General features: G+C 32.8%; 1 protein-coding gene across 1 annotated transcript; it reads right to left on the bottom strand.

The window, feature by feature from the left end:
* Nucleotides 1-507: 507 nt before the first annotated feature.
* LOC132724708 (uncharacterized) lies at nt 508-10,977 on the bottom strand. Its single transcript, XM_060709637.1, has 5 exons — nt 10,947-10,977; nt 9,141-9,286; nt 3,007-3,224; nt 2,048-2,298; nt 508-1,609 (listed from the first exon to the last, which is right to left on the bottom strand). Exons 3-5 carry the CDS (start codon nt 3,096-3,098, stop codon nt 1,554-1,556), a joined length of 399 nt encoding a protein of 132 aa, XP_060565620.1. The 5' UTR covers nt 3,099-3,224; nt 9,141-9,286; nt 10,947-10,977; the 3' UTR covers nt 508-1,553.
* Between the last annotated feature and the right edge of the window lie 518 nt (nt 10,978-11,495).

Genomic DNA, 11,495 nt, shown 5'->3' with positions numbered 1-11,495 from the left:
TGCTTTGATCATCACCGTCTGGTGTTGTTTATGTGGTAACGGATGTAGTAAAAAGAGCGGATCTGAGTCACAAGTGACACCGGTTATGGAACTCATAACGCAGAACATAGAAGCCAGGCAAGAGTAGTTGTTTACATTTTCACTGGTTACCATGACAATTTATGACTACAAATAAGTAACAATAATAAAGCAAAGAGAATAAAGTAACTAACAAAACATTTACACTGAACAATTTGACTATAAACTTAGTGATACATAAACAAGATATTCACGACCATATTATTGTGGTTTTTTATTTGTTTGGGTCGTCAGACCAAACAAATAATGGTAGCGAAATTTCAGGCTCTCATGCTGTTAATTGCAAATGCCGAAAGTAGTTCGCTTTTTTGAAGAGGTTACTTCCCTTTATATGTAACACTAAGGCCGAAAAATTCAGGGGAGATCACTGCGTAAATATGGTCACATGACAGGCGCATTATTTTCAAGCAAAATAATTCCCGAATGGTCGAAGATTTCTAATATTGTTTTATTCTTTATAGATATACATGCTTATAGTAAGCGCCATGATTATTTACACAAGTGTTAAACAACAGTTAGCGTCGTTACAAACCCTAATATAGAATAATATGCTTTTCTTCAGGCAGTTAACATATAAATTCACAGTGGCCGAGGGGTTTGCGCGCCCGCTTAGGAAGCGAGAGGTCTAGAGTTCAAATCCCAGTTAAGGCAACTCATTTTTTTCAAATTGCTTAAGTCAAATAAACATTGGATTGAATATCAGTGTTGCAATTAGTCTTATAGCCAATCTACTACAATTAAAACGCTGGAAAGCATTGGTGGCACTATACAAAAACAAATTGTTTTATAATCTCACAACCTTCACCTTTCTGACATTCTGAGACCCAAACAAATTCAGCGCCTTCTGTGCTTTGATTTTTTTTTTCTCAAATCATTTTTTAAAACTGTTCGCATGGCATTGCATACATTTTTGGCTACGTCAATAATATTTCAGATTGAAAATATACACGAGATAATGTTGCGTTCAATTTCACATACAATGTTTTATTACCTATCGAATGTTTATGACTGAATTTTTTACCTTATAAAAGTTTACGGCTAATACAAGTATTACAGACTCAAAGAAATTCATTTAACAATGTGTGTATATATATGTATATGTATTTAGGCAACGTTATCTTGTGATTTTTTTTTCACTCTAAAATATAATTGACGTATCTAAAATAAGTGTTAATAAAGCTTGAAGTTGACCAAATAATTAAAACAAAAAATCAAACAACAACCTTTTAATCATTTCACTATGCCATAATTTTTTTAACTGGCATTCTTTTTGTGGTTTATGTCAACTCAATTAAAAGACATACTATACTAACACAATTGAAATACGCTATAATAGGCAGAAAACATAAGAACTAAAACTATTAATGTAAACAAAACAAACTTAATTTGTTTATATATCGACCCTTCAGTTTCTTCCCAATATTCATTGTTATTATTTTGTCTGCGTTTACTTGATTCCTCTATAATGTACCTCTTTAACTGTTCCAAAAATCTGAATCAGATTTCATCAATTTCTTCGACGTTTCTTTCTCTGAAATGTACATAAATATCATGTTACGAAAATTTATAAAATGTAATATAACAATTACGGATCATGGCATCATTGTGCATTACTTACAATGACATTCTTTTAACAGTCTTGGAAGAAAAATAAGTATAACTATATCGAAGATGTATGACAAAGAACAGTGTGTAACAATATATAATAGAAACGATTTGATATACAATTAAGTTGTTTTAGAGGATTTTGATTATGGAATTTTACAAAATCGTTAATGCTTTACAATGATGTCAAAGTAACGCTTACACGTCCTATCTGAACCAAACAACTTTTGTAACCCGTAACTTCACAAACTAGTATAAAACGTTGATAATGTATATATGAATAAAGCATGATTGTATCTTATATGAATACATTTGTGTACAAAATGTATGACAGCAATATTTGATTAAATGTGATAAAGATTACTGAGTTGTGGTTTGGGCTCATCGTATACAGCTGCTCGAGGGACACCAGCTTTCCTGACTGTAGGACCACGTGCTACAAATTCCCCTTTAGCTTTGAGTCTCGCCCACAACATAGGTGGCGCTGCTGTCTCGTCGTCATCATCCTCCCTGTGTTGGAGAGCAGTTGTAACATCTTCATCATCATCAGAGTCTTCATTCATCTCATCCATCTCTTCCTGCAGCAGTAGACCACGGTAGTACCTTCTCTTTTCTCTACAGTATCAATAAATGGTTAATACCATGAATAATCAAAATGCATTTGTGGACCCATGTAACTTCTGTATTTTAACATTTTATTTAGGTAAAGAAAAACGTAGTTTTTTTTATTAATTATCTCACAGAACAAATTTACATTCAAATTGCGCTCTTGTTTTCTTTTTCTTTTCTTTTTCTTTGTTTTATATTATAAAGTAATAATATCTATCCAAATCCAAATACTTTACCTTGTCTGCTGTTATTAGATATTTCTTTACCAACAGAGGCAATATCAACACTCGAGTCACTTGATTTGATTTGCAATAATAATTTAAACTTGTCATTGGTATCAACACGTGCTTTATTCACTAATATGTTCGTTTTTATGACCTTTCTTTTGATGCTTTGTTATTTTTTTATCTTTATATATATCCCGTTATTTCAAAGTAAGTTTTGTATATGCATTTCGGACACAAATTCATGCATTTGACACCATCGATACTTATTAGAATATCGAATAATCAAATCTTCTTTTTGTGGTATCAGTCTTAATGCCTAATATCTTTTGCGTCACTAGAAAATGCACATCTGTTTATCATCATACACTAACATACATGTATGTATAACATTTTCATATTGCCTAGTGCATACCGTGTCGGCTTCATAAAAGTTCATATGCCACATCCGATTCTATGTTAAAATATTCCGCACACATGTATATCTTACCTTCTTGTCATACTCTTCAATCCTAGAAGACGTTTACGGCACCAGGGTATACACCATCTAAACCTTTTTATTTGGATACTGTACATCATCATAAAACCACAGACAATAACTAGCAACAACACGCCGAATGTAAGAACCACTGTTAGCCATGCAATGTTCCTGTTGTCCTCAATGAACGTGAAAGGTCGGTCTGTAGTCACTGGTACTACCGTAGATGTCTATATAAATGAGCCACGTCATGACAAAACCAACATAATGCGTTTTCGACCAGCATGGATCTAGACCAGCCTGCGCAACCGCGCAGTCTGATCAGGATCCATGCTGTTTACTATCAGTTTCTCTACTGGTTATAGGTTTTGGTAAGCGAACAGCATGGATCCTGAGCAGACTGCGCGTCTGCGCAGGCTGGTCTGGATCCATGCTGGTCGCAAACGCATTATGTTGGTTTTGTCACGACGTGGCTGAAATGATAACGAGTGGCATTACAAAAACAATTACTGACAAATGGTTTGTAAGTGAAGGAATCCGTTTTATACTGGCATATTTTCTGCTACGATTTGTATATAACGAACTAATGTTTCATGATAATATACGACCTCACCAATACAAAGAAAGTATCGCTAGTTAACTCCGAATTCGGTATAAATCTTATTTCATTAATTGAATTATTCCAAGATTAAATTAAATGTAGATATATAGATCAGAAAAGTTTGTTAGTCAACGGGTCATTCAAGGTAAGAGTTCATTGGTTCAGCTTTCGCGGATTTTGTTTAACCAAATAACATTTGGCACTTCTCTGTCCGATCCTGGTCTAGTAAAATACACGCATGCACTGTGGCTGTGCAAGTATTGTAATTTTTATATACATTCTACTTTCTATGATGAATGGGGGGGGGGGGGATACACAGGCAATTTGTTTACATAATGAGGTCATGATGTCGATTTTCTGAATAGAAAACTGGACATTTTTTTAATGAGGTCATGATGTCGATTTTCTGAATAGAAAACTTGACAATTTTAATGACATAATCGATGTCGATTTTCTGAATAGAAAATGTGACATTTTTTTTTGAATGTTCAATTTTTTAATAAAAAGTACTACATTTATAGTGACGTAATATAAATGTCGATTTTCTGAATAGAAAACCCGACACATTTTTTTATGTCCATTTTTTCAATAGAAAATGATACATTTTAATTTGTTTACATAAGTGACGTTATAATGGTCAAAGTTATGAATAGAAAATTGCTACCATAAAGGATTAGGTTAACATAATAATGGTCAAAATAGACAATAGACAATTACGACCGTAAAGGATTACGGGTCACATAAATATGGTCTAAAGTATACAATAGAATAATGATACCATAAAGGATTACTAGTAACTAATTCGGTCAAAATATACAAAAGGAAAATTATAATCAAATTATTGGTTTAAACTATGAATAGAAAATTAGGACAAAATATTATTAACAAGTCTAGACCAGCTGTGGTTAACTCATATAATAAACTACTTTAGTATCTGGTATTTCTTCTTCTTGATATTGTATTTTACTATCTCATGTATCCGCCATCAGAAAAATGTAAAGTTTAATCAATTGTTTACATAATGACTTAAGAGTGTGTACTTGATAACAATAGAACAGGTAACACTCCAAAATGAGCAAATGAGCAATCAAAATGAGCAAATGAGCAAGTAAAATGAGCAAATGAGCAACCAAAATGAGCAAATGAGCAAGTAAAATGAGCAAATGAGCAACCAAATGAGCAAATGAGCGAGTAAAATGAGCAAATGAGCAACCAAATGAGCAAATGAGCAAGTAAAAAGAGCAAATGAGCAACCAAAATGAGCAAATGAGCAATCAAAATGAGCAAATGAGCAAGTAAATGAGCAAATGAGCAACCAAATGAGCAAATGAGCAAGTAAAATGAGCAAATGAGCAACCAAATGAGCAAATGAGCAAGTAAAAAGAGCAAATGAGCAACCAAAATGAGCAAATGAGCAACCAAAATGAGCAAATGAGCAACCAAATGAGCAAATGAGCAAGTATAATGAGCAAATGAGCAACCAAATGAGCAAATGAGCGAGTAAAATGAGCAAATGAGCAACCAAATGAGCAAATGAGCAAGTAAAAAGAGCAAATGAGCAAACAAAATGAGCAAATGAGCAACCAAATGAGCTTATGCGCGAGTAAAATGAGCAAATGAGCAACCAAATGAGCAAATGAACAAGTAAAAAGAGCAAATGAGCAAACAAAATGAGCAAATGAGCAAGCAAAATGAGCAAATGAGCAACCAAATGAGCAGATGTGTGAGTAAAATGAGCAACCAAATGAGCAAGTAAAAAGAGCAAATGAGCAAACAAAATGAGCAAATGAGCAACGAAATGAGCAGATGCGCAACTAAAATGAGCAAATGAGCAACCAAATGAGCAAGTATAATGAGCAAATGAGTAACCAAATGAGCAAATGAGCGAATAAAATGAGCGACTGAGCAAGCAAAATGAGTAAATGAACATCCAATTGAGCCACTTAGCAAGCAAAACGAGTAAATGAGCAACTAAATAATTTCGTTGGGAATATAAAAAGGAGAATCGGCATTAATTTTGCCATTTGATCGCTTAAAATAATGGTATTCACATGTCTATTGTGTTATAAAAAATTCAATAAAAAGTACAATTTAAATAGGCATTCACATCTCAAACATAATAACAGTATGTCTGAAAATAATATCAGCGATGGAAATACATCAGAAGAGGAACCAAATCGTAAACCTTATCTATATAGAAACATTTTCGATCGGTTGAGACCTAATAGATCCAAATCTCATCATTACGAAGAAGACGATGATAGTGAACAAGATAATGACGACGAATCTTCTACTATTTGGCATGACAATGGAAAAAAATATGACGATGTTAACAAGAAAAAACATATTGACATATGGAAGTATTTTACAGATCTCACATATGAACAAGGAGATGACGTTTTAAATGAAACAGCCAGTAAAATGCGTAATGAAGACCCTGATAGCTCTCTTGAAGAAATAAGAAATAAAGCTTTTGAAAAATTACGCTCCGTGTATCATAAAGCATTCAGAGAAGTTTATTTGGATTTTATTGGAAAAATGTATGCACTTCAGCGCAATCCAACACATAAAAAGATCATGGGAACTGTAAAAAGATTAAGAGAGGAAGATGATTTTGAAAATGATGAAGCTATACAGTATGCTGTTAAAAAAAGAAAATTTATGTTAGAGCGTGTTATGGACAAGTACCCATTACCAGAACTTGAAGAAACATTTGAGATGATGATGATGATGATGATGATGATGATGATGCTAACGATGATGATGCTGATGACAGTGAAAAAGCAACTAGTAGTGATAAATACTGACATTTTATCAATAAATGAACAAATTATTAAAGACATGTGAAAGTTTATTATATTCATTCATATTTTGGAAAGACAAAAGGACAAATGTTAGTGTGGTACATTATGATTGGCACATTTTTTATCATATGCCAAATGCGTTTTATTTTAAATATTTCTTTTTGTAAATGCAGTCTGTAGTTAATAAATTAAACTGTATCATTAGATCTTTGTTTTATTTTTTTTTATAAATTTATGTATATCCTTTTCTTAAATCGTCCAACTAATCCATGTTGCGCCTGGGTGTAGTTGAAATGCAAAAAAGTTATCTGGAGAGAGAAATCTAGTCAAGGGTATGTGAAAACTTGACATAAAAATCTATCACCAAATAGCTGTGTTTGCTCTGATGATATTTTTAATATTAAGTAAAATCCATATTACCACTTCAAGCATGCCAGGAAAATAGTTATACTGTGGCTATAATTTAATGGTGGACAAGAAGTGAGTAATTTAAGGACACACCTGTATACAAAGGGTTTACTTATTGACATGAAATTAAATATTTAATTATTGTTTCTGTCTGTTATCAAGTCATAAAAAGGACCAATGTTTATCTTGGCGCTGACATCAATTTCACAGATGCTACAAATCTGACGGTTCATTGCTATACAAATCCCAAGGTGATGACATTATCACTTCAGTGGTGAAACGTAAGATTTAATTGGTTTCTTCGTTCTGGCAATTAACAGCAGAAAATGTTTTCTCTTTGCTAGATCAAAATATAAAAATAAGAATGTGAATAAAAAAATTTCAGTACAATTTATTCAATTTTAGGTTGTAATTCCTATCCTCGCTTTAAAGTGGTGAACAAAATCGTATAAAAATTTCTCCATTGAATAAATGAATGTTCATAACAGACTACCGAAACCACACTTTCATCGACATAGAAAGGCGTCCCTTTGTGGTTTTATTACCTGGGTGAAATATATGTTACATCTGGGGTCATACTGATCATACATCCTTAAAGGATTGTTTGTTTTATCAGATAACCACATTGTGTGGTTAAGAGTTCAAACCATAAATGTGATAAAAGCAAGATTTACCAGCTGGTAACAGAAAGATTATTCATTGACAAAAGTCTAATGAGTTCTAAAGATACATGTAGGTGTTGAAACCATTGGATAAAAACTGAGACAAAACAGGCCTCATTATTTTATAAGAAAACAATAATTGGGTATGAATTTGTAAAGTAAAAGGTAACTCAATTGGTATGTATGTATCCCACCTGCATGACTATCAAGTTTTATCAAATTTACTGCTTTAGAAATACACAGTAAATTAATTATATCAAGCATTGTATGAACCACAGAGAAAGTACTTGCCTTCAATGAGAGGTTGAATTGACCTATTTTGATCTGTGGCCTAGTAACTTTAAAGAAGGTAATTATATACAAAACAACTGGCATAGGTTTGTTTCTTGTCAACATGTGCAAAAATATGACGTGTCAATTTTTGAAAAAATGCGACATGTTAAATTTTGCATTTACATGTATAAGATTGACATTTTTGGAGTGTTACCTGTTCTATTGTTATCAAGTACACACTCTTAAGTCATTATGTAAACAATTGATTAAACTTTACATTTTTCTGATGGCGGATACATGAGATAGTAAAATACAATATCAAGAAGAAGAAATACCAGATACTAAAGTAGTTTATTATATGAGTTAACCACAGCTGGTCTAGACTTGTTAATAATATTTTGTCCTAATTTTCTATTCATAGTTTAAACCAATAATTTGATTATAATTTTCCTTTTGTATATTTTGACCGAATTAGTTACTAGTAATCCTTTATGGTATCATTATTCTATTGTATACTTTAGACCATATTTATGTGACCCGTAATCCTTTACGGTCGTAATTGTCTATTGTCTATTTTGACCATTATTATGTTAACCTAATCCTTTATGGTAGCAATTTTCTATTCATAACTTTGACCATTATAACGTCACTTATGTAAACAAATTAAAATGTATTTTCTATTGAAAAAATGGACATAAAAAAAATGTGTCGGGTTTTCTATTCAGAAAATCGACATTTATATTACGTCACTATAAATGTAGTACTTTTTATTAAAAATTTGAACATTCAAAAAAAATGTCACATTTTCTATTCAGAAAATCGACATCGATTATGTCATTAAAATTGTCAAGTTTTCTATTCAGAAAATCGACATCATGACCTCATTAAAAAAATGTCCAGTTTTCTATTCAGAAAATCGACATCATGACCTCATTATGTAAACAAATTGCCTGTGTATCCCCCCCCCCCATTCATCATTTCTACTTCCAAAAATAATCAATATCTCGAAGAAAAACATCGACTAAAATTACAATTACTGACATTTGTAAGTTAATTTTCATTTAGAAAATTAGCATTGATCACATAAATGAGTTTTATTGCAATGTATAGGAAATGAAGATATGAGTATTTTGACACTATAAAAATTCAATCAATTCATACAGTTTAAAACAATGTGCCTTTTTTATATAGATTTCCTTCCTGCAACATAATACAATATAAGATAGATATTTTATATGATTTTATTTGAACTAGTCGGCACGATCTAAGCTTACCGTAAGAAAAAAATCATGTCGGAGTTTTGCATGACGTACTTACCCCAGAAATGAATAAGGTAACCGTTGCCGCGTACCGGTCGGTAGAAAAAGTTCATATCGGAGTTCTGCATGACGTACTTACCCCAGAAATAAACAAGGTAACCGTTGCTGTATTTGCCCGACGTCTTTCTTCTCTATCTACATTGTTCTCAGCGCTTACAAGCAATACATAAGAGACGTCATAGTAGAAATACGCGGACGTCCATGACTCATTCACGTAAATATTTCCTGTAAATGATAATTATCAACATTTATATACGCACATCAGGATGTGGTCACATGTATTTAACGAAATCAATAATTGGACACTTCAGCAGTACTTAAATAATTCGAGTTTAGTTTAATTATCAGTTCTTTCTCAAAGATTAAATATTTCATTTCTTACACAGCTAAACAAGTAACATGGATTTTAATATTTCCTTTGAACAGTCGATCCATTGTTGAAACTGAAAACACTTGAGCCGCGTCATGACAAAACCAACATAATGGGTTTGCGACCAGCGTAGATCCAGACCAGCCTGCGCATCCGCGCAGTCTGATTAGGATCCATGCTGTTCGATATCAGTTTCTCTACTTGTAATAGGGTTTGTAAGCGAACAGCATGGATGCGCAGGCTGGTCTGGATCCATGCTGGTCGCAAACGCACTATGTTGGTTTTGTCGTGACGCGGCTCACTTGTATTTCGAATAAAATTTGGAATAAAAAGGCTTTGGTATATAAATTTAAAAGTCTGTTACAATCTTAGATATCTTTCGTTTGCAATTAAATCGTTGTACATTTTCAGGTTTTGCTAGACAATTTAGTGAATAATTATCATTACATATTCATACAGCAAAGTATAATTATAAATTTATAATTTTCTCGTATAACGTTTAAATGATCCACTGATCATGACGTCCATGAATATTCCAATTAAATTTAAAATACACATGATCTTTTCATGGTATGCCATTCAAAAATATTCCATTGTCGAGGAAAAGAATTTGGAGCAGCTGCTCTTATTTTTGGCTTCGTTTCCTTTATAACTTGTAATATTATTATTTAGCCAAAACATGCCATAAACCAAAACCCTGCTGTTTCTTTCATTTTTTTGTTTGGTTGGGTTTTACGTTGCACAAAAATAGTAAAGGTCATATGGTAACTGTCCAGCTTTACTGGTGAAGGAAGACCTCTGATGCCCCTTCGTGCATTACTAACAGGAACCTGAGTAAAACCACGGACAGGATTCAAACCAACAGTGGTGAAGGGAAAGTGCTTTGTTATCAACGACCTTTCAGGAACGAACAAGAACCTGAGTAAAACCACGGACAGGATTCAAACCCACAGTGGTGAGGGGCAAGTGCTTTGAAATCAACGACCTTCACCATTCGGCCACCGACGCCCCCCTGCTGTTTTTATTGCAACGAGTTTACATTAATCTTGGGGGGGGGGGGGGGGAACAATAATATAAGTACAAAGTTCAGACATGATACAGACCAATATCTAGTTTATTAAAGGCTTTTTACTCGAAAACCTTATATCGTATATCGTTAAATTAAAACTGTTCTAAGATATTGTTGTCTATGATAACATATAAGAAAGGGATATCAAAAAAAAAAAAAAGATTTTAAACATGATCAAATGTTTTAACCTAGGTGTTTCTTTATGTTTGAAGATGGTATATACTGATGATGATGATGATGATGTTGATGATGATGATGATGATGATAATAATGATGATGATGATGTTGATGATGATAATGATAATGATGATGATGATAATAATGATAATGATGATGATGGTGATGATGATGATGACATCGATATGATGATGATAATGATGATGACGACAAAGATGATGATAATATGATGATGATAATGATGATGAAGCCAGACAAAAAACTTTTACCAAAGTCATTTATCAGAATGTAATCTTTTGGAAAAGGGTGATGAATGATCTGAGTGTTTTTTGTTATTTTTCGGGCCTGTCTGTCGCCGCCCCGGGGCATTTCTTGCCCAAAATTTTCCCCCGGTTTAGTTTGGTGTTTAAAAATTTAGTTTCATTTGGCTGAAGAAGAGGGTCTTTTTGTCTTTTTACCCGAAATAAATAATACTGCTTGTTGGGGAGTATGTCACGCTAATATTTTTTCCTACTTTGTTTCTTATTTTCGAAAACCGAAAATAACTTTCCCCGAAATTTTTTTGAGTACATAAATCGTACTAGACATTCATTGTAAATCATGCATTTGAGTATATCAATTATACTTAATATCCAATTTATCAGGCATTTGACAGTTGATAAACACCGTTTTGTATAAAAGAATCTTAAGTATGAGACAATGCAATTTTAAGCAGGATCTAGTTATCAATGTGATACTGTATTAGATAACGAATGCAGAAATAACGCTTAAAGGGAATAGCAATGAATTTGATAAGCGCTTCCAAATTTACCACCTGC

Source organism: Ruditapes philippinarum, unplaced genomic scaffold (assembly GCF_026571515.1).
Source record: "Ruditapes philippinarum isolate M1 unplaced genomic scaffold, ASM2657151v2 ctg7832_1_1_1_1, whole genome shotgun sequence".
NCBI classification, from domain to species: Eukaryota; Metazoa; Mollusca; class Bivalvia; order Venerida; family Veneridae; genus Ruditapes; species Ruditapes philippinarum.
Note: the sequence above shows the minus strand (reverse complement) of the source record. Positions and strands in the feature narration are given on the sequence as shown.